General features: G+C 40.7%; 3 protein-coding genes across 13 annotated transcripts in view; all 3 read left to right on the top strand.

Moving 5' to 3' along the window:
* The first annotated feature begins 228 nt into the window (after positions 1-228).
* Positions 229-4956, top strand: arr3a (arrestin 3a, retinal (X-arrestin)). The gene is made up of 16 exons (XM_069722429.1): positions 229-258; positions 1144-1174; positions 1282-1342; positions 1431-1475; positions 1591-1781; positions 2264-2323; positions 2438-2514; positions 2636-2771; positions 2890-2974; positions 3068-3140; positions 3241-3378; positions 3567-3650; positions 3763-3786; positions 3891-3940; positions 4091-4115; positions 4838-4956. Exons 1-15 carry the CDS (start codon positions 251-253, stop codon positions 4093-4095), a joined length of 1068 nt encoding a protein of 355 aa, XP_069578530.1. The 5' UTR covers positions 229-250; the 3' UTR covers positions 4096-4115; positions 4838-4956.
* A 1062-nt stretch (positions 4957-6018) lies between these two features.
* Positions 6019-8870, top strand: znrd2 (zinc ribbon domain containing 2). The gene is made up of 4 exons (XM_069718895.1): positions 6019-6073; positions 6532-6683; positions 6782-6866; positions 7443-8870. The coding sequence occupies exons 1-4, from the start codon at positions 6058-6060 to the stop codon at positions 7901-7903; spliced, it is 714 nt and encodes a 237-aa protein (XP_069574996.1). The 5' UTR covers positions 6019-6057; the 3' UTR covers positions 7904-8870.
* A 3261-nt stretch (positions 8871-12131) lies between these two features.
* Positions 12132-19887, top strand: part of LOC138632903 (EH domain-binding protein 1-like protein 1) — a 28935-nt gene continuing 21179 nt past the window's right edge. For 2 of the 11 annotated variants that reach the window (XM_069718830.1, XM_069718797.1), the window contains exons 1-7: positions 12140-13142; positions 16242-16299; positions 16394-16489; positions 16901-16954; positions 17826-18004; positions 18412-18530; positions 18693-18782. In XM_069718830.1, the coding sequence (XP_069574931.1) occupies positions 13039-13142; positions 16242-16299; positions 16394-16489; positions 16901-16954; positions 17826-18004; positions 18412-18530; positions 18693-18782 (700 nt within the window). In that variant the 5' untranslated portion in view covers positions 12140-13038. Of the gene's footprint in view, positions 13143-16241; positions 16300-16393; positions 16490-16900; positions 16955-17825; positions 18005-18411; positions 18531-18692; positions 18783-19887 lie in introns of all 11 variants that reach the window. The other 9 variants (XM_069718873.1, XM_069718805.1, XM_069718821.1 and 6 more) reach the window with 9 other exon arrangements.

The raw sequence follows: 19887 nt of genomic DNA, 5'->3' as shown, positions 1-19887 counted from the left end.
TCCAGTTTGCAGGGAATAACAGATTTGGCTCAGGAGCCCTAAAACCAATGGCTTAATCTTATTGCATGAGGATTAACCTTCCCTACCCGCAAAACAAAATATCACCCCAGCTGCTAGAGAGTGGACAGTTGGTGAGGGATCAATGTGTCATTCATCATTTTTGACAGATGGTGTGACCTCTTGATGATCTAAAGTTACATGTGTTTTTCTTTCTTTTCTTCCAACAGAACTCTTCGAAACATCTTCAGAGATGGCAAAGTAAGTGTTGTTTTCATTTTGTTATTTTCTCTATCCCCTCAAACGTAATTTACTTTACTTTAACCTGAGAAGAGGTCATGAACTCCTTCTGTGCTTCAACCTCTCACTCCTCATGCCTCAACATCCCAAATACAAACGTCTAACTGGAAACACTGGGGCCTTTTTCTAAAAAGAACTGAAAGAAGGTGGAAAGTTGGCAATAAAAACTGTAATCGCTTTTAAAACTGTAAGCCTCAGAGCTTGTGGCCGGCCAGCACCTAAAAGTAGTTTTAAAGTATTTATTTAAGGTTTGCAAAGGCTTAGTCAGTTGATACGTCGTTTGAAATGTAGTTTCAGACAGCAACACGGGTAATGAGCTTTTTCTGATCACGCTTGTAATCAGCTATTTGGGACTTCTTTCACTCCGTGTATCCCCCTCCCCTGAGCCAGCCTCTCAATCTGGGCAGCACAAGGTAAAGCTGCTCCACACTTAGCTATTCCTAACTGGATAAAGGGGGAAAAGGGATTACTGGCCCTTCTGCTGCATGCCAATAAACCTTCTTTACCTTCAGAATCTAAAATTAATCATTATTTTATCTGGTTAATCCTGACAGTAACTCTGTCAGTGGATTTAGTCTGCTTTAAGAGCACGCACAGGAAGTTCTGCAACATTATTGAGCTTTTCGTACATAGCAGGCTGTTTCACCTCTGGTTGTTGTGACTAAAGAAGAAAGCAGCAAAGGATGGAGGAAATAATGATGGAAAATGAGATGAATTTAAGAAGCAAATCAGTGGAGTGAAAATAAATACATGTTTTGATATCAGCCTTCAAGCTAATTTCATGGATTAGTTTCTGAGGGAATGAGAAAGGGTCCTAAATTGGTGTTTATCTTCTTTTTTTCACAGGGTTTTCAAGAAGACCAGTGGAAATGGAGGGGTAAGTCTAATTGTCTTGTTTTTAACATTTTTCATCGATGCCAAATGAGTAAAAAAAAAAGCCAGCGCCTGAAATACTAAATGGCTCTCCTTCCTTCTGTCTGACAGCTGACCCTCTACCTGGGCAAGAGAGACTATGTGGACCACTTGCCCAAGGTGGACATAGTTGGTACGTTCCTCCTTCAGTGTCTATGTGTGTGTGCATCTAAATGGTCAGGATGTTAAACATAACAGTGTGTGTACCGACACCTTTTCAGATGGAGTTGTAAAGCTGGACACGTCAGACTTTGGAGACAGAAAAGGTAACATCATGACAAAAGTTCCATTTTTTTTTTAAATACTAAACTTTGTTGGGAGTACTTTTGAAGAAGCAAGTGATCATAACAAAATAATGAATTTACTCTTGGGTGCTAACAGTGTGGATGCAGCTGGCATGTGCCTTCCGTTATGGTAGTGATGACCTGGACGTGATGGGCCTGTGCTTCAGAAAGGACATCTGGATCCAGCAGACCCAGCTCTACCCTGAGGTCATAAAGCCCACTCTGAGCCCGATGCATGATACCCTGATGAAGAAGGCCGGAGACAACGCATACCCGTTCTCTTTTGAAGTATGCGATTATCAAGTGTGACAAGTTTAACCTTTGGTGTTTAGACTGAAATTGAAAAGTTTGTTTTATAAACTATTCATGGACACATTGTTTTAATGTAATACTATACTGAGTATTTCATAGTAAAAATTACATTTTTACATCGCTCCAGTTGGCCTCATTGACCCCATGTTGAGCTTGATATAAAAACAGTGACAAGACAGATTTCTTAAAATGCTTATTCAATACATGAATAATCTTAAAAGGAACTAAACATGTTTGAAATGAACTACAAAATAAAATAAAGTAAGGCATTCTCAAATTCTCTTCACAACTTGAAAAAAAAACAACCTTATTCATAAGAAGTTGGGGGCCTAAACACAGATACTCGTTTTAAAATCCTGTTCATCCATTTAAATGCAGTCTCAAAGCTATATTTTATTTTGTGACTGAAAAGATAAAATCTTCTGTTTAGTCACAAATGTTCCTCTTTGTCTGTTTAGATTCCCAGCAACCTGCCATGCTCAGTGTCTCTGCAGCCCGGACCGGAAGACAATGGGAAGGTAAACCATCTTGTTAATCTGCCAACCCTTTAAATTAATTAAACCGCATCCCATGAATTTAGTATGGAATGGTTAAATATTACAGCTGCTGACTGTTTTCATTTTCCTTTGCAGGCCTGTGGTGTCGACTTTGAGGTCAAAACTTATCTTGCTAAAGAAAAGTGTAGCCCTGATGAGAAAATTGAGAAGAAGTAAGTGCAAATTTCTACACCTGTTCTCCCTCATCTTTCATCTTTCAGCGGTTTTCCCCACTAATCTGCCAAGATCCTGTTTTTTTTTTCTTCTTCATCCATCTCTTCTTCCGCCCGACAGGGACACCGCTCGCCTTATCATTCGTAAGATCCAGTACGCACCCTCTCAGATGGGAGCCGGGCCCAAGGCTGAAATCTGCAAAAGCTTCATGATGTCCGAAAAGCCCGTTCATCTAGAAGCTTCAATGGAGAAAGACGTAAAGTCACAATTTTATTATTAAGTCTTTTTTTCACCTCATTCTGTAGGCAACATCAACAGACTGACCATAAAATATCTGTAGTAAAACTGACTGTATAAATTTGGGTTTTCCACAGCTCTACTATCATGGTGAACCCATCCCAATCAAAATCAAAGTCAATAACGAGAGCAACAAAACAGTGAAGAAAATCAAAATCTCTGGTGGGTACCTCTGATAATACAAATGCTTTTAAACAAATTTCATTCTGTGACTGTTACAAAAAAACATGTATCTTCATTTCCCTCCTCTCACAGTGGAACAAACCACAGACATCGTCCTCTACTCAGCAGATAAATACACCAAGACTGTTCTTAACCAGGAGTTTGGGTAGGTGGACAGGAAATTGAAGAGTACAACAAATATCACAGAGACAAAATGCTATTACATATTTTGGTATGTTTCTGTATATATATTTATTCCTCTACAGAGAGACAGTGGAGTCCAATGGCACCTACGAAAACACCCTGACCATCACTCCCCTGCTGGCTGATAACAAGGAGAAAAGAGGTTTGGCACTGGACGGACGACTGAAGGACGAGGACACCAACTTGGCCTCCACCACTATGTAAGTGCACTGACACAGCACTAAAGCACTAAAGCAGAATTTACACTGCACCCTTGCACACAGGGCATTTGCCACTTTGTAGTCTTACATAGTAACTTTGCTTGCATGCCACTGAGCATCCACAATGTCTTATAGTAGGACACGTAACTTAATAAACCTTCTAATCCTTCAAATCCCTGCCTTCAAAGGCTGCGACAGGGTGTAGAAAAAGAGGTGTTGGGGATCCTTGTTTCCTACAAGATTAAAGTAAACCTGATGGTGGCTGGAGGAGGGTGAGTCTGTTTCTGTTTGAGCATTTTTGGGCGCAAGTGAAGTCTTATTAAAAATTAAACAGAATGAACTAGGCTAAAACTAACTCTTGATGTCCCTGTTGTCCTCATATAGCCTGCTTGGTGGCCTCACTTCCAGGTGAGTAGCATCCATTAGGGATTTTATCACAGCCCATACAGCCAATTGGCAGTGATTGACAACTGTCCGTCTGTTCTGATTGCCTGGCTCATTTTTCTCTGCAGTGATGTCACAGTGGAATTGCCGTTTATGCTCATGAACCCCAAGCCTGAAGGTACGTTTTCTAACAACACAGCGTTTGTCTGTTGTTACTGTCACCTGTTTATACTCTGTTATATATATACTCATGATGAACCCTCTCATCTGATTATATTCTTCTTCTTTTTTTTTTTTTTTTAATTAACCTCCCTTCCCAACTGAGCAGAGTAAGGACCATCACACACACCAGTGTAAGTAATCTATAATACATTGTTCTTTTATATTAGTGCTGAGCATAAATTCAACTGAGAGGTGATATTTTTTGACATTTCTTTTGTGCATGCTGTTATTTGATGATAATATCAGCCTTTTTTTAAATTATTTGTTTATTTATGTTGAAGTTCCTCTCTTACAGTGTCTTGAACAAAAGCTCCCCCCATATTCAAGTTGAGCTTAAAGACTATTGTATTTTGATCTCCTGGCTGTTTCCCTGTTTGCATGTTTGGAATTTGTTCGGATGTTTTAAGTGGATGTGTATTTTATATCACTTTATACCTCTATTTCAGGTTACCTGTTGCTTTGCAGAGTCAAGTTAATAATACAAAATTGTTAAGTATTATAATTACTATTATTTTAGGTTACGACAACACTTTTTAACCCCCAAGGGGAATGCAACATTAAAGTGATCTACACTTGATGCACCAATAGTTGGCAATACAATTACTTTTACATGAGTAAAAGATCCCAGCACATTTTCAACCCCTGACATGATCCTGTGAATAAAATAATAATAATTGAGTATTATTATATATTATTTGAAGATTATTGCTCTTTTTCCTTTGATACGTTCCTGTAAATAAAGTTTGGTGATCACCCATATATAAACTTAATGTGTAACGTTTCATTTTCATGGATGTATTCTGTATAAATGCAGTGATGTAACTTCTCCTTGTGTTTACTTCCGCCCATGCAGAGAGGATGTTACCCTGGAGGTTGAGACGACACCCACGGAAAGATGGAAGACAACAAAGGGAGGTGACACAGGACAAAGAAGAATGTGACCGTTGTAATGAAACCAAAGAACAAAGTAACTCAAGAGAACGACCTTTTTAACACTCCAAGAGATAACATCAGTCTCCTCACAGATGTTGTTGTTGTTGTTGTTGTTGTTGTTGTTGTTGTTGTTGAATTACTATCATTTAGCTATAGGGGATTTAGACACCAAGGACTTCTGTAGGAAAACACACATGAATGTACACACTAATTATTATTTGCCCATATTAGGAGTGGAAGAAAATAGGAGATCAGTTTGGAACCCATAAAAGCCATGTCTCTTTGACTGCTGTGATCTATTATTTTTAATTGTGGTTTTTTTTCTTTCTGTGAAATGTACAAGAGTATGATTTTGACTGAACATGTCAAATATCACAAAATAATAAATAAAATAATTTAATAAAAGGAACTTTCTTGGTTTTGTTCTTTCTTTCTTTCTTTCAGTCAGCTCACAGCACTTTGTATTCTGGTAGTTGATTTTTCTATATGAGTTCGTGTAGAGTGATTACATGTCAGTGGGTGTAGCACCACTTTGGGACAAGACCCCGGGCTCATTCTGATGTCTCTCTCTGTGGTGCTGAAACTTTCTAACTCTACTCTACGTGTTTCTCTACATATAACAGTGTTGAAAATGAATACCGACCCTGTTCAACGCTCTGTATTAATTTTAGACTGCGGTTTTATACCAAGGCCTTTTAAAGTTGACTGTATAACAGTATTATTATTGTGGATGTCCATGAGTTAGCTAATATTTTTTTTTTTTTTTTTTAACGCCCATGGCTATTAATATTTGGACTGTGTAACATCTCTGAGGTATTTTCTTCCAAAATAGATAAACCTTCATACAATCTACAATCTGTTCAAAACTGTTACCATTAAACAAACAGAGAACTGATCTGGAAAAAACAAAAAACACCACCGAGCTTTGTCTTTATGGAAAGGGAATGAGAAAAAAAAAAAGGGGGCTACGAAGGCGTGTACTTCCAATTCAATTAAAACCAAATGCATATTCATGAGCGGGAACGAGGAGGTGTTTTCCATCAGCAGAGGGCAGCAGCTCAATTTGGTCCCTTTTATAAACGAAGAAGACGCTGGACGGTTCTGACGTCATTACGCAACAACGCGCAGCACTGAAGCAACATGGCTTTGAATGGAGGTTTGTGAACTTCTGTACGAGCTAACTTGGGGAGGGGGGGGAACATTTCTCGTATTTTACTCGCGTCGTCGCTAAAGAACAAATTTGGCACCCTCGTAGGCAGCGATTCTCACGTGTTTGCCGAGTTTAGTCGTCGCTACTGTGAACGTTTCCTCAGCGAAGACGTCAAGCCCGGTGGATTTGCTAGCTAGCTTGTCACTATTCCCCAGCGCGGCTGTGATATTCACTTTTCAACAACATGATATTGAAAAAATGTGTTTGTTTTCTTTTAAAAAAAAAAAGAAGATTTAAAGAGTCTAATTCTAACGAAACTGCAGCGGAGACGTCCAACCGCATGTTCACAGCGTTGCCGAGCACCGTTCAGAAACACCAAAACACATTTAGATATAAAAAAAAAAAAATATTTGTTTTGTTGTTGTTTGTTTGTTTGTTTGTTGTTGTTTTTTACTGACCCGCAGGCGAAGATGACTTTGAGTGGGAGCCTCCGTCAGAGGCCGAGATGAAGGTTATCCAGGCTCGCAGGGAGCGACAAGACAAAATCAGCAAGCTGATGGGTGGTTACCTGCTGAAAGGCTACAAGATGCTGGGAGACTGCTGTGACGTGTGCGGGGTGAGTGAAGTGGCTCCTGTTGGGGTTGTTGTTTGTTTTTAGAGAGCAGCAGTGGTGGCCAAATCACGTCGTAAATACGTGTTGCTGTCTACTTCCAGACAATTCTTCTTCAGGACAGACAGCAAAAACACTACTGCGTCTCGTGTCAGGAGCTGGACTCTGATGTGGACAAGGACAACCCTGGTATATACACATATATATATATATATATGCAACTCGCACACTCCTCTAAAACACGGGAGGCATAAATACACAAGCTGTTTTGTTGTGTTGTTGTTGTTTTTTTGAGGTTGTAAATAATGATTTGTGTTGAGCGTTGGTTAATCTGTTGAATATTTTTATAGGTTAATCAATTATTTATTGGGTTTTAAAATGAAAACGGTTTTCCCAAAGCCCAACCCGCAGCCTATTTTGTCTTTTTTTTTTTTTTTTTTTGTCCCGTCCAACAGCGGACACGCACAAAATAATATTCTGTTAATTTATAATGGACGGCTAATGGTACCAGAAATGTGAGCATTTAAAAAGCTGATATCTGTGTGCTTTCTTTCATCAAAAAAAAAAAAAAAAAAAATGGCTCAACATGATTAACCGATTTATGAAAACAGATGGCGGTTAAGTTTCTGTCGGTCAGCTCTTCGGAGTCTTTTCTTCCATCGCTGCTCCTGTTTGTGCCTTTTGTAGAGGTACCTGCTGTTGTTACTGACGTCTTCCCTCCCTCCCTCCCTCCCTCTCTTCTTTCCTTCCCTCTACTCCTCTCAGCTCTGAATGCACAGGCTGCGTTGTCCCAGGTGAGAGAAAGGCAGCTTGCAGCGCAGTCGCTTGCACCGTCCCCGTCCTCGTCCCTGTCCCCGTCCCTGTCCCCTGAACTCATTGGAGTTCCCTGCAACAGTCAGGCAATCGTGTCGGTCCCTCTGCCCAGACCGGAGCACTGCGAGGGGGCCGCCGCGGGGGGAAGAGCCCCTCTGCCTCCGCCTGCTGTCCCTCCTCCTCCGACTCCCGCCCCCGTCGCGGCCCCGGCGCCCGCTCGTCCCTCGGTTTGCCCGCAGATCGCCGCCATCCGACCCGCGTTGCAAGAAGCGGAGGAAGCCGTTCTCGCCAAACTTCGTTGGGCCACCACCCAGTTAGAGAGTTCACCCTCCCTGGAGGCGAGTATCCAGCTGTGCAGCCTCATCACCAGCTGTGCCAACTCGCTGCGCAGCCTCAAGCAGCTCAGCCAGTAGACACGGACACCGCGGAGTAATAGGAACGCTGTTTCTACCTGCCTCTGTCTTGGAGAACTGACTCTGGTTCAGCGTCTCTCTCTTTGGCTGAATCCTTGCTTGGAGATGAAATTGGTCAGAAAATGCACTTGAAATAGGATTTAAATGTCAAAAGTGCAAAGGTTACTGTTGGGTTCATGTAGTTTTTGCAGCTGGCAGGAAATTCATGTTGTGTTCATATTACTGTTTTGTCCATTTTTGAGTTATAATATATTATAATTACAAACATTTAACCTTTTGCTTGAGCACATTAATTGTCCGTATTCATTTTGAAGCCCCTGGCTATTAACACTTAAATAAGGCTTGATCTATTTACCACAGGAAAATAATGCAAACATTTGTCCACAGTTGGTTGGCTCTGGTTAATCCAGAATGAATGACTTTTTTTTTTTTTTTTTTTTTTTCTTCTTTTTGATTTGGTATTTCTTTGTAAGTCGCAAAACAAAAGTTAAACTTCCAGTGCACACGTGCCTGTATTTTGTGTCTGTACAAGAGGAGTCTCTTTGCTGAGAGGCAACATATTGTTGGATTCTAAGACATCATTTATCACAGAAATGTATGCATGTCGAAATGTTGTAAATGCGCCAGCCCTCTTTCATGACCCTGCCTTTTTCCCACGAATACATCTGTTTGCCGCTCAGTCTGACATTGTTATTGTCTCTGCAGATGTAAAGATGGTTATTATGTGCTGGCAGTTGTGAGGTTTTGCTTGGACATGTATTTAACGCATGACGGGGATCGTCATGTGACGATCGGATCAGACAAGGTGACATTCGGGAGTCAAACTCGTACTTCATTAAAAGCATTTAGAGTGAATCAACTTTGCATCTTTCGTCAATATATGGCACTTCATATTAGAAAAGCAGCTTCAGTGTTGATCAAGATAATGAAGAGTTTTCTAATGTACCAGAATAAAACATTTCCTGTCCAGGGAGTCTTGCGCTTGTTTCTTTCCACAAGAGGGCGCCAAATGCAAAGAGCAGGTCCATACAGTTTAATTAGAAAATGCTGCATGAAGCAAGTACAACTTGTGTTCCTGTCTCAACAGAAGTTTCCCCTGTTGCATGAGTCTTGTCTGGGATTTAATTGCTTTGATAAGATGCGTGTCTTCATTGTGTCTTTAGCGTGATATCCCGAAATTAGAGGGATCAACTTCTCGCTTCAGTGGGATTTTAAGATCTCTTTAACGTTTCTGGAAAGCTGTCTGATTTCCACAAATAAGCATTACAGTTTTCTTTGGTCTCACCCTCTTTAACCTTCTCTAAAAGTTAATGATGTTTTAAATGGCTCGTACCCGTGTGTCTTTAATGTGATGTGTAAATTAATTGCCTAATTATGGCCAATGCATAGGATGTCAGTTCTTTGTTTGTTTGTTTTTTTCGTTTTTTTTTTTTTTTACCCCAAACAGACGGCGGCGCGGGCACCTCCGGGCGGAGCAGGGGGCTGTCAGCGAACGCACCCACAGAAAGAGCAGGGTAAAAAAAAAAAAAAAAAAAAAATTCATCTAGTCTACTTTGCTTTGGAAGAGCGTATTTACATGACGCCGGTCGGTTCTGCGATGAGAAAACACGCAAACTACATATCAGGATCGGAAAGATACCGTCCATAGTTAAACATCAACAAAATGTTTCTTTGAAAGAAAAATGGTGATGGTGTATGTTTAGATGAAAACATTTAGTATTATTTATTATTTTTTGTATTTACCTGGCTGTGTGCAAATCAAATGTCTGATGATTGGCTGCTATGACATAAAACAACACTAGAACTAGAACTCACAACAGAAAATGAGGACACAAAAAAAAGAGAATAAATCAAAAGACAAGAATAAATACATTAATATATATATATATTATCAAATATATCTCTGCCAAATCATCTACATGATATAATATGCTGCTTGCTTGGTATTGAAAATGAGCTGGAGGCATATTTCTTGGAATTATTGCGACATTGGTTGTGAATGCAGGTATGAGGAAAGATGTCAGACTCCCTGTGGTTTTTAAGTTAGTAATAATTCCTTTCTTACAAAATTCTCTTGTCATTTAGTGTCTTGACTGATGAACAGAAAGTTTACAACTAGCCTTTTTTTAAAAAAAAATTCTATTTCATTCTCAGAGCATTTGACACAGTTACACTCATTATTCTGAACTAAATATAGGAATTTATTTTAAAGCGATATTACACTTGTTGTTGTTTTTTAAAACCAGACACAAACAAATATTCCTAATCAGATATTTCCCATTGATGTGTCCTACTTTGCAAAAGTTTTAGGCACTCGTTTGGATTCCCATTCGTCACAGTGGCACCAATCACCATCAGTCCCAGATGCATCCTGCTGCTTGACAATGACTAACAGTGTGTACAAGCTCTAAGCATTAGTTTATAAATAAGTAAAGTTCTCTGCAGCCATTTTGGAAATGTGGATTAAATGTTAATTAAGCACAATTAATTAAGCATGAACTTTGAAATACACTTTGCTTCCTTTTAAGAATATCTCTCATAACAAAACCAAGAAAAGTTGGCAGATTATAAAGGATCCCTTCTTCTCGGGGTCAAGGGTGAATCCTAATGGTATTCTGATCGGGGGTCTTGAATGCAGATGATTAAACTGTCACAATTTACAATCTTTAACTCTTAAATTTGCTATTATTCACTACTATTATAATCAGTTTAGTAATTTTCGGACATATCTAATGTTACTGTGTTACTGTGCCAAACATTTAGAAACTATACAAGGTATTATTGGACCATCAAACTATGTGCTGTAACAAGTGTAGTCCCACTATTTGTCCAGGAAAATAGTATTTGATTATTAAACAAAATGTATCACAGTCTTCTGGACAGGTATTATTTGGAAAAGCCTCTAAATGTTTCAAATAAAACTATAAACGTACAGTATTCCTGAATTGAAGGGAATCATGGGGGATGGTGTTACCAGCTATGACCAACAGGGGACGCACTGTCTCCGGTCACGTAGGAGAGCTCTTCCACTCCTGCAGGCCTCCTCCTCCTCTGAAGTCACGCTGAAAGAAGCAGCATTGGGAGGGGAACATTTGCTGTGGATGGGCGTTTGAGAAGAAAGTCTCACACTGTTGTCTATTTATAATCAACATATGTTGTGGATATTGTTAGAAATGTTTCTCCGTCCTTCTGAGCGACGGTTTAACCGTTCATGTTTTTGTGGTTATATTTCTTCTCACTGTCTCTGCCTCTATAGAGTAGATAACATGATCGTTGCTGATCTTATCACACCCTATAGATGCTGTTAGTTAGTGAGTGATGGGTAAAATAGACAAGACATCAGACGGGAGGTAAGTCCAGTGGATGTCAGTATACTGACGTACAGCTGGCAAGACAATAAGCTATTATAGCGGGGGAGATCAGCTCTTAAAGCTTGGAAATACCCCCCAAAAGTTGAGAAAAGAAACAAATGTGGGAACACAATTGAGCCAGCAGAAGAAATTGAGGGGGGGGGGGGGGGCGTGTTTCTGTTGCAGTAGGACGGTATGTGTCAGATTAAAAGCATAAAATGTGGTTTAAAGTAGTCGTGTTTCAAGTTCATTTACAAAGAAATATGTTGCGGTAAAAGAAGCTATAGATAGTCTCAGTTAATAGATCAGTAAAGGAGAGAATATATCTCATGAGGTGTGTGTGTGTGTGTGTGTGTGTGTGTGTGTGTGTGTGTGTGTGTGTGTGTGTGTGTGTGTGTGTGTGTGTGTGTGTGTGTGTGTGTGTGTGTGTGTGTGTGTGCGTGTGTTTGTTCAGGGAGTGGGCCGTGGCAATAGTGAAGCGCTGATCACTGGACCCACGGTGTAATATTAGACCCCATCTGAGTCATGAGAGAGTTGTCCCCCCCCCCCCACCCCGCCCCGCCCCACCCCTGTTGCTGCTGCTGCCCCGCACTCCTCCACCCCAGCTGCCTCTGTCCATCCATCCATCCCCGCTCCCCCCCACCTAAAAATACACTCCTGCTCTCACTGAGGAAAATCCCTGTGCCTTGACACACGTACACACACACACACACACACACACACACACACACACACACACACACACACACACACACACACACACACACACACACACACACACACACACACGTTGACGAGAGACTCTCTGCAGTGGAAACTATTCCTCTAGTTAACTGGATGAAACACTCTGGGGAAAGCTGGATGACGCAGCTGCAACTCAGGAAGTGACTTAAGTTATGATCTCAGTAACGAAAAAAACAAAAAAAAGAGAGAGGGAATTTTTTTTTTTTATTGAAAAACATAGTGAATGCTTGCGCGATTCTCGCAGGAGTTGCGTGTTTACGGAGCAGATTAAAGTGAAACAGTCGGTCAGATAAGGTTGTTCAAGTGACATAGAAAGCCAGGATCAAAGTCTACAGGTATGACTGCGGACTGTTACCTCGGTGCCTTCACGCACTTCCCACAGGCAGCCAGATTAAAGGACTTTGCATACTGCCGCCTCACCAGTCGACACTCTTTGCATATCCTGTCTCACTCTCTGCCTGTCTCTCTTATTACCGGCTGCTGTCAGTGAGGGAAAGAGGGGAGGGTGAGGTAGAGGAAGCAGACCTATATTACAATAACCCCGGGCTTGAGCAAGCACTGCTGTCTCCTTGTGGATTACTGCCAGAGAGAGAGAGAGAAAGAGCCAACTTGCCAATGAGAGCTCCTGCGGTTGTTTGGTTGGAACTTAAGCCTCATAGCTGGTGTTTTTGTTTGTTTGTTTGTTTTTTGTTGTTGTTTTTTTTTGCTTGAATGACAGCGAGCAGGGCGGAATAATCGGTTCCTCTTTGCTGGTGTTTTGTGTCTCTTGTGTTTACAGCTCTTACAGCAACCTATATTCATTTCGGTACATGGCGACATTTATCTTTTTCTGTGTGCGTGATTCAACTTATTGCAAATGAGCGCAAGTCGCAGCTTGTGTGAGGTTCATCATCATCGTCATCATCATCAGTTGCAGCAGCAGAGGAGGAAGACGAAGGAAACCTTTTAAGGAGCAGAACCAGACAAAGTTGGATTATTGAGGTTTCCGGGGATTTTCTTTTTTCTTTTTTCCCCCTGTTTTGATACGTTTTAGAGGAAGTTATGACTTCGGTGTGGAAGAGACTGCAGCGAGTTGGTAAAAAGGCTTCAAAGTTCCAGTTTGTCGCTTCTTACCAAGAGCTTGTTTTGGAGTGCACCAAGAAATGGTGAGTTTTAAGTTTCTCTTTGCCATTTAAAAGTCTGTTGCTGTTTGAAATGTAAATAACCTCAAGACGCCGTGTTTTGTATATTATTAACCATAATAAAACGTCATTACTGCCATGTCCATTCTCATGTTGTGGGTTTTTCCGCGACATTAAGGAAGATGAGGGCGTCCCTCGTGTTGACCTGAACGTGAGAGTGGGTGCGGGTTCGATTCCCCTCCTTTCGTTGACAGTCAACAGTCCACCATCAAAATCATTTCTTAACGACTAAAATGAAAGCACAGAAGCCAAATTAAGTAATTTACCACCACAGTAAGTCGAAAAAAGTGAGTGGCATGGTCACATTTACCAATGCAAACCATAATAATGACAGACATTTAAACATTATGACAGTCAACGCTGTGACAGTGGCGTTTTCTGATCATTCCCTATTTAATTTGAAAATACGTAAACATTTAAGCAATCAGATCCAAGTGTTTGTGTACATTCTTCAGCAAGATTTACAGTTTACAATTTACTCACTGCTGACAAACCTATTATTAGCCTATGAAATATAAACAGACACTTATCCTGTTGGTATTTTATTTCAAACTTGTAACCAAACCATTTCATCACTGTTCAATGTCTGTAGGGCTCTCCCCTCAGACTTAATTTCCTGTCATACCTAAAAAAAACATTTGGCACCTGGACCATGTACCATTATTTAGCACTTACATAAACTGACACAAAATTGAACGCAAAATAAATCTAAAGTTTCGACCTCAGGGGTCTACGGTCAAGTTTATAACCATCACTAAGCAGTTGTTGTTGGTTTTTATCAGGATTTTTATCCTTTTTTTTTATTCTATTTTTTGGCGACTTTCTTTTTGATATGAACTGCTGGGAATTTGAAAAATCTCTGACATTTTGGATAAAGTACAGTTTCCTCCAGGAAAGTTTCTCCAGTATCTTTAAACTTTTGCCCTGATGTCAGTTCGGCCCACGTCTCACCGTCTTATCAGTTCAGATTACATTAAAGGATAGAATAATTGTGTAAGCGGCTTGTCGGCCGCACGATAAGAAACACAAATCAGTTTTTTGTCCAGCAGTGACTGATTGCTGTTGTCAATGAAGTTTCAGAGTCTGATCAGCAGCAAGAAGCTTGTGCTGTCTGCACACATGGTAGAGAAAGGACAGGTGAGTGACAACTCCCACATCCAGATTAAATCAAAGTTCATAAGTCTCTACCATTGTGCTGTTGAGCCCTGGAAGCAAAAGTGAGGAACCACAGAGGGTTGGAGGAAGTGAGGAAACATCAGCGATTCATCTAAAGTTTCAGTCATGTTGAGGCACGTGTTGTTGCTCTTATGATTAAACTCCGTATCTGGTGTCAGAAGTGACTGACTCTTCATCATCAAACATCAGAGGCAGGAAATGAACCCTTTGGCTAGGTGGCTGGAGATGGGGGTTGGAAATGTCACACATCTGCTTACGAGTAGTATTTGTGTGCATGTGACTGTGTCTTTGGGGGTTGTTCTAATTTAGCACAATTGTTAAAACCATTGCTTTTCTTTGAGAAACATCGCCCACACAGACTACTGAGATGCATTTTAGACTTTGTTTAAGATGATTTGCTGCCACTTCACTGCTCCTGCTATTTGGTTGTTAGAGACCAAAAACAGAGCTAAAAATGAGAGAATATCATCTATATTTTTGCCAGGTTTCCTAAAACACAACTCCAAATGAATGATAGTATTAGCCTGGTACTGGTGGTTGTTGTCATATTAACCTAAGAGAATGCAGTGTTGTCTTCCCATGCCTCCGAAGCACGTATGTTTTATAGGTCAAGAAAGGTTTTGTGGATATATTACAGACAGGGCCAAAGATAAGAAGGCAAGCAGAAAATAACAAAGTTGATGTATACAGAGACAGTAAAGTAGCACAGACATAATTAAAGACTTAGCAACAAGACTATTTTTATGCAACACTAGGAATGCTTCATGTGACAAAACCATGAGAGAGGTTAGCGGGTAAGTTAGTAGTTCTGCTGAGGAAACAGCTGCATACAGAGTGTGTCTGTAAATGTTATTAGTGTAGCTACATATCACAAAATACCTAGTGGTGTGAACATTTCAACACGGAGCAGAGTTTATTCTTTTCAAGCTCACTATGTTTTCCACCTTTATATATCAGATTATATTTTCCTGTTATCTTGCTGCTCCCCCCCCCTCCCTCGTCTCTCCCCACCATCACCCCCCGCTCTCTGAGCCCTGCCAGACTATTTCTGAAGGCACTGCCGACCCCCTAACACACATACCACCTCAACACATGTGGACTCAAAACCCTCTTAGCTATGCTTGAACACTGATGCACAGAAACTTGAGACAATATTAAGCATCTATAAACTATTGCTCTTATTATACTGTTGAACGTGTTGAAATCATTTTAAAGATAATAAATTCAAAGTTAGCAGTGAAGTTTTAAGAGTATCATGAAATATGGTTCTTTTTTTGTTATTATCATGCTGGTATTATATTATGGCTCTGTGTCTGTGCATGTGTGGTGTGTGTGTGTGTGTGTGTGTGTTTTTTGAGTTAAGGGGGTTCCTTCTTCCTGTCAAGAGGTAGGTCACATGACCGTACAGCTTCCTGTTTCACTTCCTGTGCCACAGAGGACTGAGAAAATACAATTGAAGCATGTAAACCCGTGTTAACTTGTGTGTTACAAGTTCACAAAAAGACAGGCACACACTTGTTATATGTACATTGTGTCGGCTAATTACAGATAAACAGAAGCCTGCACACACAGTGTGACATCTTTATAGATCCATATAGATTAACAAATGTAATATATTACCATGTCCTCAAAACCATGCACATAGATCACTTTGACTCAGAGGTATTAATATGCAGCAGTACAAGTCATACAACCTTGTGTTAGACCTTGTATTATCAATGAATGTCCCATTTTGTTTGGAGGCATTATTTTATAAAGTTCAAAATGTCCCCTTTTGTCATCTTGTCCTCTCTGAAAGTGAGCTGAGTGTGTCATAACTATAACTGTCATGTAACGGCATCAGACGAAGTGTCATTTCTGTTTTTATGTGTTTGTGTGTTTCTACAGGCAACCAGACAAGCTGAGGGTTGTGTGGACCAGGAGGAACAGACGCATGTGTTCCAAGGTGAAACCACTGAAACACACACACACACACTCAGACTAACACACTTTGACCAACGCACACATGCAGACCTGTTAATGTGCTGTTTGCTGTGTAGCTCCACAGTTGGCAGCCGGGGATCAAGAACCCCTACAGGGGCATGGTGGTGTGGCCGGTCCCAGAAAACATCGACATCTCTGTTACTCTCTTCAAGGTACCAAACCAGAACGTACTGCTTACAATGTAGACTCAAAGTCAAGGAGAAACCCCAAATAAATGAGTGGGGAAATATAACAAATGCATGTTTTGATCAATATGATCATTATGTGACTTGTGGGCCGTGGCTTTCAATATCACTCAGAGTTCGGAGCGCTCCTCCGCCAACATCCAATATTTCATCTTTCAGAAGAGGGATTTTTTTTTTTCCTCTGTGAGAGTTAAGACTACTTCATTAATCCTATCAGCAAATTGCAGCATTACAACAGTTGTATCTATTTAACTGTCTAAAATTATGCAGGGGCTAAACTATCATTGGAGAAAATGCACAGGTAGTTGTATGGATATGTTGATAACATTTAAAGATAATATTCCATTAAAAAAGTGTATTTTTATTATCATCCTTCAGGATGCCAATGCAGATGAGTTTGAAGACAAGGACTGGACCTTTGTCATTGAGGGTGTAAGTATCTCTACTTCTAAACCAGCTTTTCCATGTAGTGAATTAACCCAAATTGTTTTGTCAATAAAATGGCCAAACTACAGGTGCGATCAAAAAATTTGGAGACTGCGTCTAAAACAACCAAAAGCCGTACCTGATTTAAATCTGGCTGCCAACCCCTTTAAAGTAGCCTCCTTGTGCGGCCTTAAAGGCTCCAGTGCTCCCGCCACACTTGGAACGCTCCCTGGAAGTCCCGTTCTGTGAGCTCATCAAGCACCATCTGCAATTCATGCTCAATCTCAGCCAAAGTATTGAAAAAGCGACCCTTCAGCCCAAACTTCAAATTTGGGAACAGAAAGAAATTGCAGGAAGCCAAATCTGGCGAGTGGGGATGGTCGGGAGCGAGCATTGTGTTGTTGCAGGCAAAAAAAAAAACGGTGCTTTTTTAATGCACTGCAAGTGGGCGCGTTGTCTTGTTGGAGAACCCAATTACCGTCACGCCACAGTTCAAGAGGTGTGTAGCAAATGTTTTCCCTCAGCCACGTCAGAACAAGACAGCTGAACTCGGTGTTGACAGTCTGATCCTGTGGGATGACACGCCTTCTTTGGTCATGGACAGTAACGTTCTGCCCCTCTTAAAACGTAAATGCAACTCAGAACACCTCGCTGAGTTCACTTACTCTTTAAAGTTATTGCTTCCCTCTACTCCTTGCACATTTGTGTGCAACATTTGTGTGCAACAGGAACAATCTCAGAAATGTTTGATCGCACCTCTTACTGCAAATCTTGCCTCCCATTTTAAGAATCAGACTCACTTTAATCATCATGTAGAAGTAAAATGCATAAAAAAAATGCATTACTTATCATAGTTGTTCTTGTCTGCCATGTTCAGGAGAACAAGGGTCACCGTAAGGTGCTGGCATCAGCTGACATCAACCTGAAGCGCTTCGCCACTCCCACGCCGACCCAGACCGACCTGACGCTGAAGCTGAAGCCGCTGTCCGTCAAAGTGGTGGAGGCCACGCTCAAGCTGTCGCTGTCATGTGTCTTTGTTCGGGAGGGAAAAGCCACGTGAGTAGTTTAAGTTAGTTTTCTTTAAAAAGTGTGCTTGATGACACTTTTTTTTAATGGTTTTTGATGTCTCTCTGTGCTAATTGACATCATATAAAAGATGACATGACACCAATATCATGATGTTTATCCCAGACAGTAGTGCTTCTATAATGCAGTACTTCAGGTGGACATTGAATGCTTGAATTCAAGTGTTTCCTCTCTAGTACTGGATAGTTATTGTGAAAATGAGGGTCCACGTGGAAGTTAACTTAACGATTTAAAATGTTTGAACTATTTGAAAACCTTTCCAACCACATTTGATATTCTGACCATATTATTTATCATAGTAATCATTCGTATCTGTGGAGATGTCATTGACATGAGTATCACTTGTGGTGCGATAAATGTTTGTCCTTGTTCCTCAGTGATGAAGACATGCAGAGCCTTGCCAGCCTGATGAGCGTTAAACCCGCAGACATCGGCAACCTGGACGACTTCAATGAGAGCGATGAAGAGGAGGACAAGAAGTCTGTGACTGCTACAGGTAGGCAGACTTACACCAGCTCTGTTTTTTCTCTCACATCTTCACTGGTATTTCTATTTCCACTCATTACAACTTTTCAATTTCTTCCTCATCTATTTTTCTTCTTCCACTCTTATTCCTGTCATTTCTTCTTCTCTACTCTTTTTTTCCTGGCTGCTGCAGTAGTTCCTCACACTCTAACTCGCCCAAATCGCCCCGCTCCCCCTCCACCTGACAAGCGAAACTCCACTGTATCCAGTTTTTCAGCCTCAGGTAGTTCTCTCTCACCCTTTCTATCACTTGCTCCTGCTGCTTTTTTTTCTCTAGTTTGTCTGGAGGCTTGAAAAACTCAAGCTGCAACATGACACACAGAGGTTTTTGTGTGCACAGATACATTAAAAAAAAAAAAGGGAGAAAAATCAAGTGGAAAAGCAGCTCAAACGACCATAACTCCGACATAAAACCGCTTGCGCCTGATGTTTCTTTTTTAGGACTGAATGATATTGTTTGTTAATGATCCCTGTAGTCCTGAACTAAAATGTTGGCAATTTAAATTTACAAGAGAAGATATAAGTGCTAAAAACAACGTGTTTGACAATACAGTGAACCCTCGTTTATCGCGGGGGTTACGTTCCAAATAGAGACCGTGATAGGTGAAATCCGTGAAGTAGTAACCTTTATTTTTTTTTACAATTATTATACAATGAAATACTCCATAATACATTGAAACCAAAGAACAAAACCTTTTTACAGGCCCAAGCATTTGTTTAACAAATAAAAGTACTGCATAAATGTTTTTTTTACAAATAACTACTGTACTGTAAAATAATAATTTTAATCATCAATACGAACTGAAGGCTTCAAATTGCTGAGATCGGCACCGCCCCACTGCGACCCGAGTCATTGGATTAGAACGGGAGGAAATGAAAAATGATTATGAAAACAAATACAAAGTACAGTAGGACAAATAGTGACTCGTGTATTTCACTGCTCTTCTGACTGAGCCGCTGCATCCTGACTCCGCTCTGCAGCGGTTCTTTCTTCTAAAGCCGGCGGTGCAGGTGTGGTTTTTCGAGAGAAGAACATAGTTATCGGTAGTTGTTGTCGCTCTTTTTTCTTCTGGGCAAAAAGATTCTTATAAACCGACACGCCACCATCGATTATTTTTAATTTGGCAAGCTGTTTTACGTACGTGTACATATTAAACCGCAACGTTATTGACAAACAGGTAGAGAAGAAGCGGAGAGACTGTTTAGCCAATCAGAATGCAGAACACAATGCACGATGCAAATCCGTGAAGCAGCGAGACCGTGAAAGGTGAACCGCGTTATAGCGAGGGTTCACTGTATAGCAAAATGTGTGCACAAGTGGGGGAAGA

This window comes from Brachyistius frenatus, unplaced genomic scaffold (genome assembly GCF_029030835.1).
Source record: "Brachyistius frenatus isolate BFR_SWC_R1_liver_20210118 unplaced genomic scaffold, ASM2903083v1 Contig_5, whole genome shotgun sequence".
Lineage (NCBI taxonomy): Eukaryota > Metazoa > Chordata > Actinopteri > Embiotocidae > Brachyistius > Brachyistius frenatus.
The sequence above is the reverse complement of the archived record's forward strand: the minus strand, read 5'-3'. Positions and strand labels throughout refer to the sequence as shown.